This window comes from Arachis ipaensis, chromosome B1 (genome assembly GCF_059453495.1).
Source record: "Arachis ipaensis isolate K30076 ecotype BB chromosome B1, ASM5945349v1, whole genome shotgun sequence".
In the NCBI taxonomy this organism is placed as follows: Eukaryota; Viridiplantae; Streptophyta; class Magnoliopsida; order Fabales; family Fabaceae; genus Arachis; species Arachis ipaensis.
Window position 1 is genome coordinate 129,918,406 of NC_142436.1, and position 25,430 is coordinate 129,943,835.

At 34.7% G+C, this 25,430-nt stretch overlaps 2 protein-coding genes and 1 pseudogene across 3 annotated transcripts; all 3 read left to right on the forward strand.

Annotated features, from left to right (window-relative positions):
• Nucleotides 1-1,678: 1,678 nt before the first annotated feature.
• On the forward strand, nucleotides 1,679-11,481 carry LOC148578362 (2-dehydro-3-deoxyphosphooctonate aldolase-like). Its single transcript, XM_088503025.1, has 13 exons — nucleotides 1,679-2,003; nucleotides 5,827-5,908; nucleotides 6,457-6,559; nucleotides 6,740-6,805; nucleotides 6,961-7,020; nucleotides 7,124-7,198; nucleotides 7,312-7,396; nucleotides 7,723-7,796; nucleotides 8,452-8,496; nucleotides 8,924-9,022; nucleotides 9,159-9,206; nucleotides 9,326-9,373; nucleotides 11,422-11,481. Exons 1-13 carry the CDS (start codon nucleotides 1,679-1,681, stop codon nucleotides 11,479-11,481), a joined length of 1,170 nt encoding a protein of 389 aa, XP_088359151.1.
• Nucleotides 11,482-12,916: 1,435 nt separating this feature from the next.
• On the forward strand, nucleotides 12,917-13,987 carry LOC107611360 (uncharacterized). Its single transcript, XM_016313297.1, has 3 exons — nucleotides 12,917-13,183; nucleotides 13,267-13,698; nucleotides 13,820-13,987. Exons 1-3 carry the CDS (start codon nucleotides 12,917-12,919, stop codon nucleotides 13,985-13,987), a joined length of 867 nt encoding a protein of 288 aa, XP_016168783.1.
• Nucleotides 13,988-17,447: 3,460 nt separating this feature from the next.
• On the forward strand, nucleotides 17,448-23,202 carry LOC148578363 (cysteine protease ATG4-like; annotated as a pseudogene). Its single transcript, XR_015902449.1, has 7 exons — nucleotides 17,448-17,759; nucleotides 20,357-20,905; nucleotides 20,994-21,079; nucleotides 21,444-21,494; nucleotides 21,623-22,003; nucleotides 22,341-22,479; nucleotides 23,143-23,202. The product of XR_015902449.1 is annotated as a cysteine protease ATG4-like (transcript).
• The last annotated feature ends 2,228 nt before the right edge of the window (nucleotides 23,203-25,430 follow it).

The following is a 25,430-nucleotide window of genomic DNA, read 5'->3' on the forward strand; positions in this document are numbered from 1 at the left end:
AGGAGGACCACTTGAAGATCCAAATCAACACTTGTCCACTTTCTTGAGGATTTGTGACACTGTTAAAACCAATGGAGTGCATCCTGACAGCTATAAGCTACTGCTATTTCCATTCTCTCTCAGAGACGAAGCCACCCAATGGTTGGAATCTTTCCCAAGAGACAGCATTGACAATTGGGATGATCTAGTGAGCAAATTCCTTGCCAAATTTTACCCACCTCAAAGGGTTATCAGATTGAAGACTGAAGTACAAACATTCACCCAATTGGAGGTTGAACCATTATATGAGGCATGGGAAAGATACAAGGCTCTGATCAGGAGGTGTCCCCCTGGAATGTTCAATGAGTGGGATAGATTGCAGAATTTCTATGAAGGCTTGACATTGAAATCTCAAGAGGCCTTGGATCATTCAGCTGGAGGCTCTTTGCAACTCATGAAAACTGCAGAAGAAGCTCAAAATCTCATTGATATGGTAGCTAACAACCAGTATTTCTTCGCTCACCAAAGGCAACGCCAACCATCACAAAGGAAGGGAGTGATGGAGTTGGAAGGAGTGGACTCAATCCTAGCTCAAAATAAATTGATGCAGCAGCAGATTCAACAACAATTTGAGCAAATGGCCAAGAGGATTGATAGCCTCCAAGTTGCAGCAGTAAGCACCAATCAACCATCAACCACATGGGGAACAAATGAAGAAACTCAAGAGGAGCAACAGCAGGAGCAAGTCCAATACATGCACAACCAAAATTCTGGGTTAAATGAAGTCTATGGTGATACTTACAACCCTTCATGAAAGAACCATCCAAACCTGAGGTGGGGAGATAACCATAACCAAAACCAACAACCATGGCAAAAAAATTCAAATAAAAACACCTCAAGAAACAACCAAAACAACAATCAGCAGCAAACCACCCAAAACCCTTACAGAAAACCCCAAAACAACCACCCCAACCCCAACCATTATCCATCCAATAACCAACCCACAAACCAAAACACTTACCACCAACCCTCAACACCCTATAACCAGCCAATTTCACATGACTCTCAGAGAATCACTAACCTGGAAACCTTGATAGACAAAATGTGGAAACACCAAGAAATGACAACCAAAAATCAAGAAGCCTCCATAAAGAATATGGAGAGGCAAATTGGCCAGCTCTCTAAACACCTGGCAACAGAGAGACCATCAAGTTCCCTGCCAAGTGACATAATTCCAAATCCTAAGGAAGAATGCAAGGCAATACAGTTAAGAAGTGGGAGAACATTGATGAGCAACAATGACACTACTAGGAAGCAAGCAGAGAACAGCAAAAGGCCAATAGAGGGGGAAAAGCCAACACACGCAGAGGAAGCCAATGGTGATGATGCAATGGCAAGCAAGCAAACTAAAGAAAAGGAGGAACAATCAAAAATTCCAAAAAAAGGGAATGAAGCAATTGAAGAGCCAACCAAGAATCAAAAGCAACAAGCAGAGAAGAACTTTGTACCTCCACTACCATATCCCCAGAGATTCAACAAGGAGGCAAAGGATCAACACTTTCATAAGTTCCTTGAGACTTTCAAGAAGTTAGAGATAAATATTCCCTTAGCTGAGGCACTGGAGCAAATGCCCCTATATGCCAAGTTCATGAAGGAGCTAATCAACAAGAAGAGAAGTTGGCAAGAAAAGGAAACTATCATGCTCACTGAAGAATGCAGAGTATTGATTCAAAAGGGACTTCCCCCTAAACGTGAAGACCCTGGGAGTTTCTTTCTACCCTGTGCCATTGGTAACATGACCATCAGCAAGGCGCTGTGTGACCTAGGGGCTAGTATCAATCTGATGCCCTCCTCTCTAGTGAAAAAGCTGCGCATGAAAGAAGTGAAACCAGTACAGATGTCTTTAGAATTGGTGGACAAATCAGTAGTGTACCCAAGGGGTATAGTTGAGAACTTTCTAGTCAAAGTACACATATTCATTTTCCCTGCTGATTTTGTGATCTTGGAATCTGATGAGGATGATGGTGACTCTATTATACTGGGAAGGCCATTCTTGGCCACTGCTAGGGCCATCGTAGACGTAGAAAAAGGAGAGTTAACCCTTAGGCTACATGATGAAAGTGTCACACTAAGTGTCTCTCCAGAAATAAAGTTCATCAATGAAAAAAAAGATAGCATGGAAACTGACAAGATAGAACTGCAGAGGAAGGAAGAAATTGACAAGATGATCAGCAGTTACCTCCCAAAGCAAGAAGTAGATAATGCAGCATGGGAAGAAGAAAAAGAACTCGTACAGAGCAATGAAGAGATTCATGAAAGCACTGATGTGTTAGTTATCAAGAAGAAGAATCCCAAAATGAAGCCCACTTGCAAGTAGAAAGGATCAATAAGAAGAAGAAAGAAGAATGAAAATAGAATAAAAAAGGGTTGGAAGAACAAAAAAATTCCAACAGAAGGGCTCTCCAAAGGTGACAAAGTGTAGTTAGTCTATCAACAACTGGGAGCAAGCCAACAGATTGATGATTACTATACTGTGAGCAAAATACTCTCACTAGAACATGCTGAGATAGAACACCAAGGAACAAAGAAGAAGCTCACAATCAGAGGGGACAAGTTGAGGCACTATAACCATCAACCACCATGAAAGAAAGCCCTAATGTCAAGCTAGTTACATTAAAAGAGCGCTTGTTGGGAGGCAACCCAACCAGAGGTAGTTTTCTTTTCATAGCCTTTTCAATAAAAATGTTGAATATTTGGTATGCATTGCAAGGAGCTAAGTTTGGTGTTACACACCAAAACAATTTAAAGGAGAATAAAGGATTATAAGTTTGGTGTTCCACCAAAACATCATTTAAAAACACATTCTCACTTCTTGCACAATACTAGCTCCAAGCAATCAAACAGATTATTCAATTACTTAATTACTCTCTAGTTTTAACTTCATAACCTTTAGCAAGAACACAAGATTTTACATGTAGTTAACCTGTGTATCAGAGGAAGTGGCAAGGAATTAAGTTTGGTGTTCCCATACACCAAATTAAATCCAAAAGCCACCCTCTATTCATATGTACTAATCAGTAACCTAAGGGCTTGAGAAGCAAGCAACTTTTGAGAATTGTGCAGGGAACTAACCATCAATTGAAGACATTATGCATCATAACTCAAAAGGGGCACAACAGAAGGAAGGACAAAGGAACTGCAAACCAATAGGTTGTATCTATACTTAACTCTTGCTGTTGAGAAATGCTTTGACTTATGTCTTGCTAAAGTGTTCATCTAGTACAAGTAAAATCACTCTTTGCAATAAGTAAGCTAGTCTAAGTGTGTGCTTGTGTGTTTACTTTCACTTAACTAAAAGCATATTTTGTCCCCTGCATCTCTAATTCAATAAAAGAAATGTTTGGAATGTGAAGTGAGTTAGTTCTTTGTTAGACAGAAGTACAATAATAGTGAGTGGTGGTATGAATGTATGATTGTATGATATCTCACTTTTAGTGAATAAGAGAACTAGGTTGTCCCCTTTTAAGTAGAAAGTAGTTCACTGTCTATGAATCTCAATAAAATAAAAGTCCTTGGTTAAAAAGAAAAACAAAAAGAAAAAAGAAATAAAGCTAGACACCAATAGCTTAAACCTTAGAATATATGCCTGTGGTGTCTTTGTACTAGGATCTGCTTGGATTATTAAGTTCTTTGGAGTGCATCAACACTTGGTGACTTGGGTTAACTAACCCGGGATCATCAACTGAAAATCCACTATCAAGAGCAACCTAACTACAAAGCATTTAGTAACCCAAAGAGGTGCTGGGCATCAATGTTCTAAGAAGGAATGTAAGCCAAGTGTCTATAGTGAATAATGTGTCAAGCATAAAGAAAGAAAAGAGCTTGTTACACATGACACTGAACTAAAGCTTATGAAGAAAAATAATAGTCAAGGACAAAGGAATAATGAGAGGTCATAGCAGTGTGTTGCTTGATGCTTGAGGGAGACTTTCTAGGCCTAAAAGTCAATAAGAAGTGAGTGTTTACATATCTACATAAACCCCATGAGCTACCAATAATACTCTGCTAGCATGAACACCATCTTCCATTCCATTCTTTCTTCTCAATAATTCCTTTCTTGCTTGGGGACAAGCAAGTTTTAAGTTTGGTGTTGTGATGACAAGTCATCTTAGCCTAGTTTCACTAGTCTTTTTCTTTTTGTTTTCAATTGATTTTATGCACTTCTTGAGCTATAAGCAAGCCAATTGGGTAGAATTTCATGTTTCCTTTGATTCAATCAACCATGGATGAATTAATGCAATTTCAAGAGATTTTATGCTATAATTGTCATATATTATGAAAGAATAACAAACTCATGATTTTGAGCATAGCTTTGATGTGTTTGGTTGATTGATGATAGGTGAAAAGATCTTTGAAGAAGGTTGAAGAAAGAAGAAAGGGCAAGGAGCAAGAGAGAACAAAAAGTTTGAGCAAAAGCTTGCCTCAAACTTTAGCTCAAACTTTTGGAAGAGTTGAATTCACCCTGGATGGAGCAAAAGCTTGCGCCAATGTTTGCCTCAAGCTTTTTGGCAAACGTTGGCGCCACACACCAACACCCTGGAGGAGAAAAGCTTGCGCCAACGTTTGCCTCAAGCTTTTTGGCAAACGTTGGCGCCACAAGGCATTCAAGAAAGCTCAACGTTTGGCTAAAAGTTTGACCTCAAACTTTAGCCCAAACGTTGGTAGCAGCAAAAGGGGGCAGCTGATATGAAAAGCAAGAGCCAAAGTTTGCCTCAAACTTTGACTCAAGCTTTTATGATTCATGACCCGGTTCACAATGGGTTTCTCTCCAACTCCAAGAGCAATCAACAGAGGCTTTTATCAACCCAATTCCATCAAGAGCAAAGGCCCAATTCAAGGCTTGAAGACCATTTGAAGAAAGTGTATAAATAGCTTAGGATTTAAGTTTTCGGGGAGCTTTTCTTTTAGAATTCTTAGAACACTTAGAGAGAGAGCTCACCTTTACATTTTAGTTGTTGTTTTTAGAATTCAAGAGAATTAGGAAGGAGAATTGATCTCTCTTCTTCCTTGTTCTTGCTCAGCACTCTTTACTTTTCTTGCTTTGGATCTTGGGTGGAGAATTGAAGAACTTCTGTTTCAATCTCACCTTGAGATCTTGTTTAATTTTCTGCATAATTGAATTTCCATTTCTGTTAATTGCTTCTTCTTCTACTATTTCTGCAATTTACTTTTCTTCATTTTCTTTGCAATTGTTCTTGCTGGATCTAGGAAGGCAGTGAGATCTAGACTTGGCTATCTAGTCTCTTGAGTCCTGAGATCTACAGCTTTCAATTTCAATTTCCTTGTTTCGTTGCTACACCAAGCTTATTTTCATTTTCATTCAAGATCCGGTTTAATTGAGTCCATCTGTTACATTTCTGTTTGTTGAATTTTACTTTCTCTTGTTTAATTTCTGCAAATCTAATTCCCAATTCCCTTTACGATTCAAGTTATTTAAATTTCTTGCATCTTAAGATTCTGCAATTTACATTTCTTGCAATCTAAGTTTCTGCAATTTAATTTCTTGTTCTTTAAGATTCGGCACTTTTACTTTCTGCCCTCTTTAATTTCTTGTCAATTGTCCCTCTCACTTTTAAATTTCATGCAATTTAGTTTCTGTAAATTACAAACCACTCAACCAATACTTGATTCGCTTGACTAAATCAACCACTAAACTAAAATTGCTCAATCCTTCAATCCCTGTGGGATCGACCTCACTCCCGTGAGTTTTATTACTTGATGCGTCCCGGTACACTTGCCGGTGAGTTTTGGGTGTTGGAATTTCGTTTTCCAAAAATATCCATCAAGTTTTATTAGCGGGTCCTAATGTGATTAAATCAGAGGAACATATTATGAAGATGGCTAAGTACATAAAGACTATTACATCTAGATATGATATTGTTCTCCATTAAGGAACTTTTTGTTCCTTTGGTTTCATGGGAAAAAATATCGAAGCTAATTTGATTGAAATCCAATAGGGAATAATTGTAGTGCCTAAGTTGAATTATACAAAAATTGTTAGTAGTTCGATAAGTATAATCATGACAATCATCCCCCATGGGTTTGCAGCAAAATTCTTTGTAGTATTTTGTGTGAAATTAAATTCCTTTTTCTTACCTAATACACATTATCTAACTTTGTGTCATTCAAAATATTTTGCTATAATAACAACCACTTGAAATACGGAACTCTTTTACTTATTGTTTCCCAGAATTGCATCTAGTATAAGAGTTTTTACTCATTATAGGCATTGTGGGCTGAGATATTGAACCTATATAATTCTAAGAGTAATGTTGGTTAGTAAAACCAACATAACACTTGCTATGGATGAGAGAGAATTCACATGACAAGGAATCAAAAATTAAACTTGTAAAATATAATGTCGGGAGATGGTTTGTATCTTTGTTGAAAGTTAACATCATCTAGAGTATGTGCGACTTTCAGAGTTGGCATCCCATTAGTTTTCAAATCAAGCTTTGTTAAGGCTAATAGAACATCATCAAAATCTTTTTGTGGCCTAGAGATGGTTGAGGTGTTGAAGGTTATGATTCTATTACTTTTTATTATGATATATTGCTTTTGTCGTTTGCATTTTGAGAATTACAGTAGGAACACTTGTTTGAAAAATGGTGTAATTGTCGAATTCCATATAATGGCAAAGCTATTTTGTTATAGTTGAACTATTTTTTCTTTATTTAATTTTGTTATGTTATAATTTCAGATACTTGAGAAGGTTAAAGTAGCATATGACCTCCCCATAGTGGCAGATGTGCATGAGTCTATCCAAGTAAGATGTTTTAATTTTAACTAAATTTAGCCTTCAAAAATTATACAAGTATTACAATAATGTAATTATTTGGCACACCATCCAAGCTTGTCATAATGTTGTCTTCGATTTTGGATCCTAATCTACCTTTAACAGATTTATCTTTTCTTTGACAGTGTGAAGTAGTCGGCAGAATTGCAGACATCATTCAAATAACAGCATTCTTATGCCATCAAGTAAATATTCTTTACATCAAGTTTTAGTGTCAATTGGATGGATATAAAATTAAGTAGATGTGATCACGTCAATTCTTTTTTTGTGTTTTTCCTCTGATGACAGACAGATCTTCTCGTTGTTGTAGCCAAAATTGAAAAAATTGTCCACATCAAGAAGGGCCAGTTTTGTGCTCCTTCCGTGGGTATATTATCCTGCTATGTTGCAAGTTTTAATAATCAACAATTACTTAAGCTCGGTAAATATTCTCTGTCTTTTAGTATTCTCATGTTTTATAATGTTCATATGAATAGGTCATGACAAATTTAGCAGAGAAGGTTCAGTTGGCTGGAAATCCTAATGTTATGGTTTGTGAGAGAGGAACTATGTTTGGATACAGTGAGTTATAACATCTTTTATGAGGTCTTCTGTATGCTTTTGAATGATGTTACTCTTTGAAACCGTTCAGTATCATGAATTGCTTTCTGTTTCCACATGTTCTAGTTTCTTTTTAATCTTGTGTTCTTTTCCCCTGTATGATTTAATTTGAATCTATATTTTTTCTTTTTAAGTGATCTGTAGCACATTCCCTCCTATAATCAAAATTTTTAACATGCATTTAAGGTTTAACTTTGCTCAAAGAATGTCAGCACTACAGTTGATTGTCCACTATCATTCTATTTTCAAAACCCAGAATTGATTAAATTCGTTGCCTTTTTATATAGATGATTTGATTTTTGATCCACGTAACCTGGAGTGGATGAGAGAAGCTAATTTGCCCTATTGTAAGTCAATATTTGTTTTATTATATATTTCTCTTTAAGATGAACTATTTGAATCTTTCTATGCTTTCTTATTCAATGGAAGGTTATAATATGTTAGGGAGAAAGGTATCTCCCTTCCTGAACCATTTATTTGATGATATAATTACGATTCATTAAATAGGATGAATCTATGTGAACACAATCAGCCAGATTAGTACATGTTAATATGGTCAAAGTTGCTTTAATGACCAACTCTAAGCTGCATTACTTCCCTTTCTATATCTTAAAAGAAAGATTATTCCATAATTTCCCAAATTGTTTTCATTGACATAATTACATTACCTAACATGCACAGATGGCGCTCTCCAATCTTTTGTAATTTTTTTTTCAGTTTTTCTGTTGATATTTTGTCAATGATACTGGAGTGTTTTGTTCACATCATCCCCAAGGAATAATATTGTTGTATGTTCAATATGCGAATAAACTAAGAAGAAAATTAGATGGAAGGCATTTGCCAATTTATGAGAATAGATTGACTTCATTATTCCTTTTGCCGTAACTCTAGAGAACTACTCATTACTGGGCCTTTTGCCATTATTCTAATATTTGTGTCATGGTAAAGTTTCTTGCACTGCTTCTTTATGCCATTTTCATTGGAAAACTCAATTATTTACTCAATGTTTATCCCAGGTAGCTGATATAACACACTTACTACAACAGCTTGCTGGAAAGAAGGCAGGTTTATACTTGGACTTTTCAGTAGTTTGTATTTTGCAACACAACAGTTGTCTCATATAATTCTCTTTTTCTCTGTAACTTTTTACTCCTTTTTCCCAGTATTTAACTATTCCATGTTATGTAAATGCATTCTCTTTTTCTCCGTGCATTCTTACTCCGTGCGAAAGTGCTCCTTGTTTAATTTCAATAAGTGTATTATAGAGCAGAGTGCTCTCTTCAGATTCATGATGTCAAAAGTTCATTGGCTTCTATGCATTGTTGATTCATAAGGATCATTGTGTATTGGAGTACACCTGCCTCATGTTATCTTTCTTTTTTTTTCATTTGAACACTGGAGTCACACAAGATCTGTTTCTACTTTGAACCTAACTATCATACGAGATTTCTTTAGCTCCAACTTTTAACATTCTGCTTTCATGTCTAGTTGGATGGCGGAGGTGTTGTAAGTGGAGGTCTTCGAGAATTAATACCTTGCATTGTAAGAACTGCAGTTGCTATAGGGGTGGATGGGATTTTCATGGAGGTATATATATTAGTTTTATTTTTTTAGGGGGATCTTATTGGAATTATTATTAAAAGAAAGAAGTTTAGGGTAAACTTTAAGGCTTATATTTAGTTTGTTCATCAAACAGCTTTTAAATGCTTTCTTGGTTCTTAAGGTACATGATGATCCATTGAGTGCACCTATTGATGGTCCAACACAGTGGGTGAGTTGTTACTTATCAAAATCGTTCAAATTTATAGGACATCATTTTGCCAACATTTACTTTTTCTTTGATGCTTCTGAATATTAATGAACTATATGCATTATCTCCTTATTTGATATCCTTTACGCCACTTGGAGGAGTTGCTTGAAGATCTTGTAACTATTGCTGTAAGTTGTTTCTTGAAAGGCAAATTTTTTGGTGTAGAATGTGAGACAATTTCACACCTGTAGAAATGCGTTGGAAGTAGTTGGTGTGTGACAAGTGTCTAAGAAGGGGACAATTTCTGGCAGTGCACAGTGGAATCATCTAGAGTTTTTCAGGTGATGGGTTAAGATAATAGTTTGTTAACGTTAGAAATTTCTGAGTAATTAATGTAGGGTATCAATGGGCTTATCATAGGTGGGCTTTTTTTTGCGCAAGGTTAGATGAATCTGATTTTTTGGACGGAGTTAAATGATTTTTACAAAAGTATAATTAGTTTGTTATTTTTTAGACGTTGAGATATAAGAGGATTTGTGATCATATGTATATTCAAAGGCTTGAGGAACACACTAAGTGGGTCAAAGAATATCTGACCTATGTTTTTAGTAGTTTTTTAGTTGAAAAAAAGATATGTATAAAGTTTTTGTAATGTAATTTATGAGTAGTTTATTAGTTTTATTTTGTATAAACATACTTTGAGGGTTTAATTTAAATAATTAGTGGTGAAAACGAATTTAATGAATGAATTTGTAGTTGATCATGTATCTCTGAATGTGAGTAATTTGGATTTCCAAAAATAAGATTTAGGATTCAGTTTTAGGGATTAGGATTTCGGATTGTGAGTTAAGGTTTGAGTTTAAGTGATTCACAAAGATCATGAATAGTAAACTGTAAAATATGACACCTGAAAACGAAACTAATAACCGTAGACCATATATTATCATTTGTGAATCAAAAAGATATAATCATAAACTCTAAGTCCGTAAGCATAAACAATAATTTTGTTAAAGATAAACTGTGAACTCTCTTTCTGCAAACCATGAACCCAATGACCTAAATAATAAACACTAAATTGTAAACTATCAATCGATATACCTAAATCCGTAAACCGTAACACATATATCATAATCTGTAAACCTTAATTCATATATCGTAAAACATAAATCTTATGCATAAAATCCTAATTTCTAAATTTGTTAACTCTTTTTGGTATTAGTTTAGTATTTAGAATTCGGGATTAAGGATCTAAAATTATGTTGTATCATTTGTTGTGCCTGTTGTTCTCTTATGAAAAGTAATTATGTTGTTTATATTTTGATTTGTGTGGCTATTGTAATTGAGTAGTATAATGAGTAATTAACGTAGGTAATTAAACGTGTGTATTGTTTTATTTTGTATAGTGAATGTTATATATATTTTTATTTTCCTTTAATATTTTATATATATGGACCAGTCATATTATGTAGCAAAATTATTTAGGTGTGTGCACTTCCACGTTCCAACTGCGAACCTCAAATCATTCCACCTATGACAAAAAGGCCAATAAAACGAGACCCAACTAGAACTCATACTAATTATCTATCCGCAGTTTGCTTAACACAAGATAATAATGTTTCCATGTCACATGAAGTTAGTAGCAATTTCTGACTCGAGAGGAGACCATTGCTGTAACTTGTGACATCTGCTCTCTCGGTCGCACATTGCCAGCTCCACTCCATTTCTACACATGTAGAAGCCATAACACTTTCTACACGGGAGACTTTGCCCTCTTGAAATTCATGATTGTACTTTTGTCCCCTAATAAAAAAGGTGGTACTTGCAGCAGAAAGTATTGGCATCTAAGTCATAAAATTTTTTTACGAATATATGATTTTGTATGTGTCATGCAAATACAAAAAATCAATAGATTGAGGGAAGAACTTAAAATTTGAATTCCCTTTTCATTTCCTACTTTTTATTGCGTACTTTCTCTAACAAAAGAATTGGACAAGTAAAATTACAAAATATTTTCAAAGTGATTATTATTTTTGCTTTTTGTATTGGGTATCCCTTATCCCCCAATTTTTATTATCCTTCTACTCATCTTAATGAAATTATTTTTTTATTAAAAAAGAAAATTGAAGTGATTATACATTTATTTACCTTTTAGCAGGTGAAAGATTTTTTTGTGTATTTTGTTTTGTATTTGAGTTCTAAACTTTTATATGTGATTAACTCTTCTGACATATTGTAGAGGATAAGCAAAGAGAAGAAAAAAAAATTCAATATTGATCCCACACCATTTTGTGAATAACAAGAATGGTATGAAATTTTTCATATTTTTACTCATTTTATTTTTTGATAATATAAATGATTAAGAATCCTTTCTTAATCCTTTCTCTCTTACTAATAAGAACTACTAAGAAGCAAGCAATAAAAAGTGACACATATTTCTGGAAACATCAAAAGGATGCAGAAGTAAAGTTTTTACATATTGTCTAAAATATCCTACAAAAGAAATGAGCAAATTATTTATTTCATTGGTAGACTAATCCATGATGTTACAAATTCAGATTCTTCAAATCAAATTGTGAGAAAACTTCAAGCACAAATCCAAACAAGTTTAAAATTACCAAAGTCTTCTAGCAAAGTAACAAATTATTCTAACATAAATACTCTAAACAACCACATTACTTACTATATGTTTCATCTATTTTAGAGTGAAAATGCTTACATATTTTATTGTTTATACTAACATAAATTCTGATTTTGCAGGTGATGATTTTTTATTATTAAGAATATAATTCCTTGAGGATTGGCCTTTATAAGATCAGACAGTTTTAATGTTGAATGTATGATTATCTTTGCACCCCATCACAAGTTCAAGCCCCTTATAAATGAGAGGTTCTCCTGAAAGAGAGATTATTTGAAGTAGTGACACATCCAATTATCATTTGTTGCAGATTCTATGTAGCCTTTCAAATCTTTACAGTTTCTAGAAACAATGTGGATCTAGAAAGTTAAGTATTTTAATGTGTGATATTTTTTTTTATACTAGGTTTCAAATTTTGTAGTTAATTATATAAATGATTACTTTTAGCAATGCAAAACACAACTAGTTTTTCTTGAATCTTAATGGTGGGATTTTGCTTTCTATAATGGAATTACGCATAAAAGGAATATAACATTTGTGAACCTAAAACCTCTGAGGCTTTTACAATTGAAGGTTCATAACTTTTTGACTAGCAATGAGCCAATTATTGAGGCTTGGAATTTTAGTTGGTCATGACCATGGAGGGCATTTGATTGTTTCGAGGCAGGGATAGGTTTTCATATGATGAATATATGTGCAGGGACAGATAGCAGATAGAGCGATGATGTTGCTAATTTTTGTTTCTCATAGTGCTCTAAATTGTGTTTGGAGTTTGTGTTTTTATGTGTTTACTTGTTCTATATTGTTTGTTGCAAGATTGATGGATTGTTTTTCAAAATAAATAAAAAATAATATTATTTCCTAAAACAAATTATTCTAATTTTAAATACCACGATACATATTGGCAGTTAAGAGGTATAGTATCAGGAGGGCTGTGGAGTATAAAATATTGGAGAATGACCAGTTGAAGCATGATGTACAGTTTATCTGATTCGGACCCGATTGCTCTTGGAACATATGCATAGCGTATCGCCGAGAGCAAGAAAAATGGGAGGTTAGGAGATACGGTGGTCATCATACTTGTATGAAAACATCGATGGGCTTAGACCATCGTAGGTTGTATCCGAAGGTGATTGCTCAGTACATATTCAACATGGTCAAAACAGATCCAACAATCAGCATAAGGGTTTTGCAGAGAGGTGTGGAGAATCACTTCGGTTATAAGGCATCGTACAGAAAGGTTTGGCTTGCAAAGCAGAGAGTCATTACTAGAATATATGGCGATTGGGAGGAGTCATACAACGAGCTTCCTCGTTGGTTATTCGCTATGCAGATGTACTTACCCGGTAAGATTCAATACATTGTGCTTAGTATGTATAAAGTATCCACCTACACATACTAACTGTTGATGGGTATTTAGGTACTTTGGTGCAACTTGTGACATAGCCTTGGCCTGGTGCAATCGCCACTGTCATGTTTCTTCAGGTATTTTGGACGTTTCCACCATGTGTTGAGGCTTTCAAACATTGCAAGCCACTTATTTCTATCGATGGCACCCACTTATATGGTATATACGGAGGCACGTTACTTATGGCTATTGCTCAAGATGGCAATGCAAATATATTGCCTATTGCATTTGCCATTGTTGAGGAAGAGACGAAGGAGGCTTGGTCGTTTTTTCTTTTGTATTTGCAGCAACATGTGACACCAAAACCCGACGTTTTAGTGATTTTAGATAGGCTCAAATCAGTTGATGCTGCATTGAATGCCGATGAAAGTTTATGGAAACCACTGCATGCGTTTCAGGTGTTTTGTGCAAGACACATTGCTGCCAACTTCATGAGTCACTTCAAAAACAAGGACTTGAAGAAGATTCTGGTTAACGTAGCATATTCGAAGTCGCAGCGGAAGTTTGCTCATTATTTTGGTCGTCTGAGGGGGCGAGAATGTTGCAATTACAAACTGGCTTAAAGAAATGCCTCGTTCACATTGGGTGCAGTATGCGGACGAGGGTCGTCAGTTTGGTCACATGACAACAAACATCTCGGAGTGCATTAACGCTGTCATGAAGGGTTCTCATAATTTGCCCATCATTACTCTTGTTAAGTCAAGTTATTTCTATTTGGGTGAACTTTTTGCTAGGAAGGGTTCAGAGGCCCTTGCTTAGCTTCAAGTTGACACTGAATTCTCACAGACGTTGATGAAGGCCATAGAGTTCAACTCAAAGCATGTAAACACTATGAATGTTTATCAGTTTGATCGGTAAAGGACTATGTTCGTGGTTGAAGAGTTAGCAGCAGTGCTCGGGTCTAGGCAACAGAATTACCAAGTGCTACTTGATGAGGGTAAGTGTGATTGTGGGTATTTCTAGGCTCTTGATGTTCCTTGCCGTTACATTCTTGCAGCCTATTCTCATGCACGACTTGATTGAAAGTGGTATGTACATCCTATGTATTGCATGAGTCGGTCTTTAATGTTTACTGATCAGAGTTTCGACCGATTGGTCACGAGGAAGACTGACCATCCTATGACAGGGCCTGTATTTGGCCCAACCGTAGGATGATGAGAGTAAAGAGAGGTCACCCCGTCAGTTCCAGGATTCATAACAACATGGATGATGTTGAGCATAGCGGGGAGAAGATATGCAGATTGTGTCGTCAAGTGGGTCACACGCGTAGGACTTGTACCACTCTTGATGGGGTGGGGCATCATCTAGTCGACGTTAGTTATAAGTGTCATTTTAGGGTGGATAACTCTTGTATTGTAACCATCATTGAGTTAATTTCGGTAAAAATAAAATCCTTTCGAAAAAGCAGTTATATATTCACGCATTGATTGAAAAGTTGGTTAAATAGTGGCGCATGAGGTGAATTAGGTTAAAGAGACTTGTATGGACTTGTATGAAATAATGACTTGTATGTGAAAAATATTTGTTCGTTTATCTACTTAAATAAATATTAAAAATTTAAATTTTATTTTATATTTAATAATTTATTAGTGAGTGATTAAATTAGAGAATATCATAAAAAAATAAATGAATTAAATGTTGACTTAATGATAGAGAAAAATACATAAAGAAAAAATAATGTAATACAAAGAAAAAAAATTTAATGGGCAAATTATGTAATTAAATAAATTGGATTTTTTTTTTCAAAGATATATAATTGTATTATTTTGTAAAAAAGAAATATATTGTTTATTATAGGGATAAAGACAAAAAAAATGAATCTTTCACTTTGATAAATACCAAAAATTAGCAAAAAAAAAAAAACAATAAAATTAAAAATTCACAGGAAACAATGCTTTATAACTTAAGTTATTTTTTATTGGAACTTCTTTGTAGCCAATTTTTCACCTTTAAAATTATCTAAATAAATTGGATTTTAAAATTATCTAAATATAATAATTAATAATCTGTTATGTTTCACTCATATAACTAATTTATATAAATTGATATAGAATATAGAATTTTAAAAATTTAAATATAAATTACTTTAAGGTAAACTAAAATACAATATGTCACCAAAAAAAAAACTAAAATACAATATAAAGCGTGACACCTTAGAACACTTATATTTAAATTTTAAAAACTCTAAATCAGCATCAATCTCTCTCACTTTGAGGTCGGATTCCATGCCGATCTTTCTTTTTGTCCCTCAGGTGAGTTTCTTTAATTTTTTAATTATTTTATATTAATTTTGTGAGGGTATTTTTCCTACAAAATATAGAACTATATCTGAAGACACCAAAAAAATATAACCATATCTGGTTTTTAGGGGTGAGCACGGGTCGGATTGATTCGAGTTTAGGGTGAAATTAGAACCGAATTAATTGAATTGTAATTGGTTCGGTTTGATTTGAATTTACGTTTTTTTGTGTATGTATCCGAACCAAATCAAACCGATTAAAAACGGATTAGTTCGGTTTGGAGAATTGGGTATCCGATGAAATAGAAATTCATAAAAAAAAATTATTTTACAAATTCTGTAAGTACAATAAAAATGTAAAATCAATAGAAATAATCTAAACATGTTAAAATCCAAACATATTAAACACTAAACACATTAAAATTCAAACATATTAAACACCAAACACATTAAAAACTAAACATATTAAAATCCAAACAAATTAAACACTAAACACATTAAAATCCAAACATATTAAACACCAAACACATTAAAAGTTAAATACAAAAATGCAATAGAGAGAAACTCAAAATCATTAAAAGGCACATATATTTTAAATTTTTATTTTTTTATTTAATTAATACATGATCGGGTCTACGAATTGGTTTGAATTCTGCATTCAAAACCGTTACTCGAACCAATTACTAAAGAGAGTCATTGATTTGGTTCGGATCGGACCTGATTATTCGTTGATTCCAAAACCAATTTAATTAGTTCAATTCGAATTTAGACGGATAATTAAGTACCCTCTAACCGTGCTCACTCCTAATAATTTTGTATGTATCACAAAAGAAAACGTAGTTCTAATTGAAAAAAACAAAGATAAAATCGATTTTGTTTCTACTCACAACAAATATATTTCTACATAAAACACTGGTTTGTCCATACTTTTAAGATTTATTCATAGTTTTCAAATTTAAAATTCAAATGCAATTATTCAGTGTTATTGTTTGTCATATTTAAATTAATTATTTTATATTTTTTATTTACGTGAGATAGAATTGACCTATTAAATTAATAATTTATCAGTTGAATCAATAAATAGGAGTGCTCATGGATCGGATTCGATCCGCATATCCGCGGTATTTATTTGAATCCGATAAAAAATTGCGGATATGGATCTGATCAAAGATCGGATTGCGAATTTTATGTAGGTATCTGCATATCCGCAGATCCCCAAAAATAAATAAATAAATAATTAAATATTCTTCTTATGTTTTATTTCAACTATTAATTATCATATATATTATATTATTTTAATTTTATTATTTAAAAATATATGTTTAATATTATTTTAAGAATAAACATATTTAAAAGAGTAGAAAAAAAGAATTTTATTAGTATTTTTTAATAAAAATAAGTTTTTAAAAATATTTTTGTGTTTTGCGGATATATCCGATATTCGATCCGATTAGATCGGATCGGATCCAAGCTTAAAAATGACGGATATTAGAACCGATTTGATCCAATAATTTTAGTGCGGATCGGATTGAGATTTTGACCATATTCGATCCGCATTCACTCCTATCAATAAATTACTAATTTGATTAATTCGATCATCAATTTAATTCTAATAATTATACTATAGTACTTTATATAAATTATTAGTCAGAGAACCAAAATATAATTAATTTTAATAATTGTATTTAGATAATTTTAAAATTACTTTATTTAATTATATAATTTGTCCTAATTTAATGTTTATAAGAAATTAAAAAGCATATTTAAGGCTTAAAGAAGTTGGAGGAAAGAAAAATATCGGACGACAAAGAGAATAGTAACTGATAAAAATATCCGCACCCGTAGGTACCTGATCCACTTCTATCCGATTGAAACGGGTTTAAACCCGACCCAGAGCGGAATCAGACCGGAGCGGGTTGTTGAGCGGGGCAGGTAGGAGCGCACTCACACTTTAGTTCCCAAATCCCAGACCCTCGACTCCCCTCTTCAGCTCTTCTCCAAGCCTCCAAAGACGACCGCCTCTGCTCAGCTGCACTAGACCACCCGTCACAGCCCGCCCGTCCCTGCAGCCGGTTGGCGTCCTCACAGCCACCGAGCTCACCTCTTCAGCTCTTCTCCAAGGACCACAGCCTCTGCTCAACTGCTTCGGTCACCTCGCCGCTGTCCCTCACTGAGCTCACGTCGGCGTCGCTCCCACTTCTCTCCTCGCCGTGACTGTCCTCGCCGGCTCGCCTCTCCCGTCTGCTGTCTCTGGTCTCTGCTCGCCTCTCCCTCATCGTCTCTTGCTAACTGGTAAGCACTCCTCTCCGGCTCGCTTCTTCAGTTTTTATTTTAAGTTAATTTTGTATGATTTATTTTTTATGTTAAAATAGTTAAACTAAATTCATAATATTACTTATGATTGCTGTTGATGGCTGATAATCTGATTTTGTATTGTTGATGGTTGATTTTGTGATGTTACTTGTTGATGCTTTGATTTATGATTTTGTGTTGTTGCTATTTTGATTGTGTGCATTCTGATTTTTGATTTTGTGTTGTTGATGCTTTGATTTTGTTAAACTAGACTCATAATATTGTTTATTCAAACAAGCAAAACATTCATTTTGTCTGCAACGTTTTTCTTTTTATTTGAATGCAACCTGCAATTTTGGATTATGCTGCTTTTCAGTTATAAATGGATAAGGCAAAATATATGATGCATTGGTGCTAAACCCTTTTTTTCAATTTCTTAAGAAATGTTACTTGAAACCACACTCCTAACAAAAGGGTGGTGTGCCCCATTTTTATTAATATTAAATTAATATTATTTGTTATCTTGCAAAAATAATTTTGCTGTGCATACACGTAGATATAGTAGCACCATGAATGAATGATAATGAATTGATGATGTGATGAATGACTCGCTTCCAAGTTGCCTTACAGTGGTTTCGCTCAAACTCACATGTCGGCCCCCAAAGATTTATATTGACGAAGATAAGTCCCTCCTTTGATGAATGGCTGAAGTTACCGGCTGCCGTGGACCAACTCTAATTTTAGTTTAGACTACATTCCCTTAACAACTAACTAGCAAATTAGTTAAACAAGAATGAACAACCACCCTAATTTGTTTTTGGCTTTACTTTTAAAAAGATTGACTAGGAACTTGGAACAGTCTTGGAGAGTTTGCACTTGGTCTTTCGATATAATTGAGAAATTTTTGCTGGGGTAACACTTGATTGGTTGTGGTTAATAGGTAAAGGGTGGTGAGATTGGTTAATAGGATTCATTTTTTATATATTCTTAGCATGAGGCATTACTAAGATTGATTTTTTTATTTATTATTTTACAGAGTTAGAGTTAGAGTAAATATTTCTGCATAGCTATACAGTAACTTTTAATTGCATCATCATTAGAGTTATTTTATTGGTTGGCCATGGAAACTATACCTATGCAAATTGTTCAATTCTGAAATAAGTGTTGGCTGCTTCTATTTTTGTTTACCTTTACTTTGGAATTTCAATTTGGTGTTGCTTTCTTCTCAATGGTATTGCTTTACTTCTGAAAAATTATTTCACCATTTTTTCAAAAATGGTGCCAAGTTATTTGGTAAAACTTTGTGTTTACTAATCATAATGCTTAACTTAACTAGTTTATATGCTGTGTTTTCAATGTTGGTTTGTTAAATGGTGGAAGAACAAGAATAATGATTGAAGACTCCTTTGATGCAATTTCTTTATTATGCTATTAAATTTGTAGTGATTAAACATTAATCTTTTTTTAATTTCAAGTTATTTGACATTATATGAATCTTATGTTTGTATTTTAATTTAGTTATGAATTTTAAGTTTTTATCTTAATTTATATATGAATGTGTAAAAATTAAAATGTTATTTAATTTTTATAGGAGAGGGTAGGGGCGGGACAGGTACCCGTGGGACGGGTTAGGGTAGAGCAGCCTACTACCCGCGGGTAGGGGTGGTGCGGGTAGTAGTGGAGTGCAAGGACGGCGGGGCGGGGTCGGGTAGGGCAAAAACCCGCCCCTACCCGCCCCACTGCCACAGAGGTAGAGAGGGAAGAAGAAGAAGAGAAGTGGAGTCTCAACCAAGTCTCCCAATAGCTCTATAACACTTCAAGATCCTCCTGGTATGGTGTCCTTTTTCAATTTCACTTTATTCTCATCCAATTCTAACTCATTCCCACAAAAGGAAAATCAAACTAATACAGGAGTATAAAAAATTAAAAATCTTTTCTTTCCCCCCTTATTTTCTGTTAACTTTTAAAATTCCCTTCGAATTTTCTTTTATCAAGGTTAGTTGATTTACTCGTGCAATTGCTTTAGCATCTTCAATGAATTTTGGATTTGCGTGCTCCGAAACTATTCGATTTATGTCTCTGCGCGAATTTCCTTTCTGGGTTTTGTTCCTTGTGTTTTTTATTTTATGTTTTTCTCTGTTTTTTTTCCCCTTGCAATGAAGATTCATGTTTTGTGCTATGGAAATTCTTAATGTGTGAAATGGCATCATTGATCCTGGGCATCGATTATGTATGTGTAATGCGTTTATCGTGTTTAGTAAAGGATGGTTCTGTAGATTTGGGGAATTGGACTTTCTGATTTTCTCTTTCAACAAGATTATGATTAGGGGATACTTAACGAGTTGTGGATGATAATGTTAATATCCATTGATTCCTTTGTTTTTTTTTAGCTAGTCGAGACAACATATGTTGTTGGTTCACTTAGTTGTGTTAGTTTGTGGTAGCTCAAAATATTCCTTTTTTTGTTTTTTCCTTTTTGGTTGCTGGATAGTTTAAATAGCTCAATAAAGAAAGCTCTTAATTGTTTCTTGGCTGAATCTTTCAATTCCTAAATTGTTTTGAATGATTACAAGCTTATGTTTTTGGATGCCTTTCAGGTCTGTTTCCCCTTCACCTGCAGATATTGGCCTACACTCGGTTTTTTCCTATGAGCCAACTCATGTTTTTTGTGGTTCATAATGGTATTGAAGAGTATTTGTGAGAGGATCATTGGTGCAACATGTTCTTCTAAAAGCTCAGTTGAGACTATAGATAACAGTCAGGTGCCAGCTTCTTTGAAAGTAGGGTCTGGTGAAAGTAAGTATCCTAACGCTTCCTTGTGGTCAGGCTTCTTTCCATCTGGTTTTTTGGTCTCTGAAACGCATAGTGAACCATTGTCTTCTGAAAAGAAAGCAGTTTATTTTGGAAATAGTGGGTGGGCAGCTGCTGTGTGGAAAGTTGTTAACAGTGGCTCGATGAGGAGATTTCAAGAACGTGTACTTGGGACAGGGAGGACTGAGATTTCAAGTTCTGATGGTGATATATGGTTTCTGGTGTCTGCCATAATATTTCACAACAAGAATCGACTGCAAATGTAGATACTAGTAACGAGTTTGCTGCACTTGAGCAAGATTTTTCTTCAAAAATCTTAGTAACATATTGGAAAGGTCTGTCAAATATACACTACGCTTTCTAGGATGTTTCTTTATGTTAGATATTACATTCACAAATATTAATGTACATACATATCTATAGGCTTTGATGCTATTGGAGATTCAAAGTATACTAGTGATTTTAATTGGGGATGTATGTTTCGGAGCAGCCAGATGCTTGTAGCTCAGGTATTGTGCTTTTTATCCAATGGTTGTATTTAACTAAGCTATTGCCACATTGTACCTTAGTATAATCTCCTTTAGCTAATATTTAAAAGGATTAGCATGTGTTGTTATTTAGCTGAGATTTTCACGTCTTAAATATACCTTTTGTATGTATATGAGGATGTGAAGATGGCTTATCCTCTTTTGTAATCTCAGTTCTATTCTAATAGAAGTTCTTGTAGTATCCCAGAAAGAAGAAAAAAAAAAAAACCCTCTATATATTAATTCTTGCTTTCTATTATTTATTTATTTATTTATTTTTTCTCTGTTTGTGTTCTCTTTCAAAATATAGCAACTAACAGCATCAAATGGCCTTCCTTGTGTACAGGCATTGCTCTTTCATAAATTAGGTAGATCATGGAGGAAAAATATTGATAAGGTAAGGTGATTGATTTGCAGTGTGTTGTTCTAGTTATCAGATTGTTACTTTTCTATTCATTTGTTGTATGCGTTTCCTTGTTTAATATAAATGCTAATAGGTTAAGTATGTATTTTCATAATATGCAGCCACTGGATAAAGAATATATTGAGATCTTACAAAGTTTTGGTGATTCGGAGGCTTCTGCTTTCTCTATTCACAATCTCCTTCAAGCCGGTAAAGGTTATGGCCTTGCCGTTGGGTCATGGATGGGCCCATATGCCATGTGTCGAACATGGGAAGTTCTAGCTCGTAAACCAGAGGGAGACAGACAACCTTGCAGAGCAGCCACTTCCAATGGCAATTTATGTTGTCTCTGGAGATGAAGATGGAGAACGTGGTGGAGCACCAGTTGTCTGCATCGAAGATGCATCCAAACGATGTTCTGACTTTTCAAGGGGCAAACTTGTTTGGACGCCTCTGCTTTTATTGGTTCCTCTGGTTCTTGGACTTGATAAAATCAATCCAAGGTGTGTAACTTTTTCAATGTTCTATAGGACTATAAATCAATAGGTACTACTACTAAGGGCACTTATTATAATTTTATGTGATGGTAAATTTTGGAACTTCCAATGCATAACAAAATATTTTTATTCTTATATGAATTATAGAAGTGTCAATTTGTAAAGAAAGAGCTTCCTTTATCTGAATACAGTTATATAATTGGCTGCATGTTAACTCATTGCCACATGAAGATCTAAAAATATAATTTAAAATCTGTTCTGCGTCTACTCTCTTCGTTTTCAATATAGCACTATGACAGTATGACTGATCTATTGTGTCTAACTGTCTATAAACCATTATCAGGTATATCCCATTATTGCAATCAACTTTTAAATTCCCCCAGAGCCTTGGTATTTTGGGCGGTAAACCAGGTGCTTCAACATATCTTATTGGTGTTCAGGGTGACAAGGCATTGTACCTTGATCCACATGAAGTTCAGCAGGTACATTATTCTCAACAAATAATTGCCATTTAAAAATTACTGACTTTATTAATTTATTGCACTATTCGGATGTTGGAACTTGTCATATAGGTTATATACTAATGCACTGTATTAATTTAAGTATATGTTGCTCCATGTTTATTTCCATTGTTGATTTAGTAAACCTGTACATCTTGTGTTCTCAACCGGGCAGGTAGTAGCCCTTTAGTTTCAAAAGAAATAGATAAGTCAAAAAATAAAAGTGAAAAACCAAGAAACCATCTAGGTATCAATAAATTATATCAATCGAAACATGATTTGGTCAAATTAAACACAATCTGCAATGATTGTAGTGATGGAATCAGGATGAATCATTGTCCAAAATCGGTTTGGATTATTATGGATAATAATCTGATATTCTTTAAAGTTGTGTGTATGAGTAATCATCTATGATAAATTAGAAAAGGTAAAGCAACTCTTAGGAATTTCTCATCACACAAAAGTGGATCAGCATTTGCTTCCTTCACATGACGTTTTAATTTTACAGTAATCTTACTTTTAGCGTCATTGGTGGGTAAAGCACCATGATTCAGGGGGATTTCCATTAATAACTTTTTCTTGTTATGAGTTGAAGGTGGCAAGAGCCACATGATACTGTCAAGAGACAATCTTAATGTTTTTCAGGTTGTCAATATCAATGGGGAATCCCAAGAGACTAGTACCTCCTCGTACCATAGCAAGTAGGCTTATTACCAGTATTGATTTTCTTCTTGTTCTTATTTCGTTCATTCTTTGTCTCACTTTGCGAAACTTCTACCAGTGTTATCAGGCACATACCCCTAGATTCAATCAACCCATCCTTGGCTATTGGATCTTACTGCCGAGACAAAGGTTTGCTGGTTTCTTTGCCTTAATTTCATGGCTTAAAATAACTTGGTTAACATCTAAGCTTTCTGTTGACCCTGATCATCTGCTTGTTAATGGTGGCTGTCAGATGATTTTGACGACTTCTGTTCCCGAGCTTCCAAGCTTGCTGAAGAATCAAATGGTGCCCTATTAATCACGGTAGCTCAGTCTTGGAGGTTCTTATTGCAAACCGCTAGTAACAATTCGCCGGGTGGCAACCTTGGATTCCAAGACGATGATTCTGTAGCTATGGATGTTGCCAACGAAGCAGGCAACAATGAGGATGATTGGCAACTCCTGTAATTCCAGAGTTGCGCAAGGTTGATTTGAAGTAATGGGTGGAAAAATTTGTTGTTTGATGCTCATGTGCCTAAGCCTAATTTGTCCATGTTGTTGATGCCTAGTTTTGGTGGCTCCCCATTCTCAAGATATGATCGAAAATAGGCTTTGTAGAAAAGTAAATTATACTGAATATGATTCTTTGGCTTAATTTATTTGCTCATTTGTTGATATAACTAACTAGGTATTTGTTGAACGTTACACGGCTAGTTTCGTTCATACTTGTTGCTTGTACCCATCTGTTGGTTACAAGGTACAAACTTGTAGTGGGATTATACTTTTGAACTGTCAAATAAATGGTAGAAAGTGATTCAGAAATGCTGTCTTGAAACACAAGCGTTAGTATAAACTTAATGCAAATGGCTTTTTTAAAATATTTTTTTTTTATAATTTTTTTAACCTAATGTAATGGGATTGAAATGAATGAGTCAATGAGATAGGAGACATTTAACTAGAATGTTAATAGTTGAGAAAAGCAACAAGAAGAAAAATGGAAGACTTGGAATTTGATTGTTGAATATTCTTCTTATTGTATATGATGTTTCGATCAATTCAACGCTTTGCAAATCTTTAGTGAACAACTAAAGTTTATGTGCCATAATGCCATATGCCTGTAAGCAACTTTGCAATTTTATTTAGAGACGCAATAAGTATATTTATGAATTTTTTCATTAAATAACTTTGAGAATATTAGATTGACTGAAACGCTTGTGCTCTCTAATCAACTTGGGTTGGTCATGTGATTAAAGCACTCATTTAAATAAGTGTCGATGATTTAAATTTTGTCTTGTATATATAACAATTTATTAATCAATAACGATGAATCCATAACCTTAGGAGATACCATAAAAAAACTGAAAAAAGAGAAATCATTTATGACTTCTAATTGAAAAGAGTAAAAAACAAAAAAATATTTTTTTTTTCCTTCTAAAATCTTAATTCATGATAACAAGCATGATATAATAAATAATGTTCTAAAAATCAAACTTAAGTAGTCGGTTCAACTGAATTAATCAAAGAACCAATCCTTTAGTTAATTCCGTTGTGATGAAAAATCATTAGTAAATAAAAAACTGATGGAACCGACTATTAACCGGTCTGCTAAGAGCTAACGTTTACCCGAACCCACTCTCAGTGACTCACCCATAGCCCCATACATCAGAAGAGAGACATTGCCCTAGCAGCCTCTCACCCCCCACGTTCTCCATCGCCGAACTATTCTCCGTCGCCCAGAGGCTGTCGTTGCCGCCGGCATTGCCACAGAACCCTCAAGTCGCTGCTGGACTAGCCTCACCCTAGCATCCCACTTCTCCCGTGGACGTCGCTCACCTTCACAGAACCCACGCTCACGTTCGTCCTCTTCTCGCCGGTGCGCCTCAGCTCCGTCGCGGTCCTCTTCCCGGCGTCGCTCACGTTCGTTCTATCCTCGGCATCTCTCTCTGTTCAAGCTCTCTCTCTCTCTCTCCGATCTCACTCTCTCTCACCGTGTAAGCCTCCACTGCTGCTTCAGTTTCATTAAGGTGTTTGATGTAGGTGTAAAGATAGAATTACTAGCCCTAAATTTCATTTGGTTGTGATAAATCCAATGTTATTCTTCAGTTTCACCTAACAGGTTATTCTATTTTCTCGATTCAAACTTCAGTTCATAGCATATTAGAGAAACACATCACATAAAATTTTTGGGTCATAATGAATGTCTACGTCACTTGCAATCTACCCTATAATTT

Excerpts from the sequence above, each read along its gene's own strand:
- LOC148578362 (XM_088503025.1), top strand. The coding sequence starts at position 1,679 with ATGCTCACTGAAGAATGCAGAGTATTGATTCAAAAGGGACTTCCCCCT. Across the intron at positions 5,909-6,456 it reads ATAAAGACTATTACATCTAG|TTTCAGAGTTGGCATCCCAT; the intron begins ATATGATATTGT and ends AGTATGTGCGAC. Across the intron at positions 9,374-11,421 it reads AAGATCTTGTAACTATTGCT|AGGATAAGCAAAGAGAAGAA; the intron begins GTAAGTTGTTTC and ends GACATATTGTAG.
- LOC107611360 (XM_016313297.1), top strand. The coding sequence starts at position 12,917 with ATGGGCTTAGACCATCGTAGGTTGTATCCGAAGGTGATTGCTCAGTAC. Across the intron at positions 13,184-13,266 it reads CCGGTAAGATTCAATACATT|CCTTGGCCTGGTGCAATCGC; the intron begins GTGCTTAGTATG and ends CTTGTGACATAG. Across the intron at positions 13,699-13,819 it reads AGGACTTGAAGAAGATTCTG|TATGCGGACGAGGGTCGTCA; the intron begins GTTAACGTAGCA and ends CATTGGGTGCAG.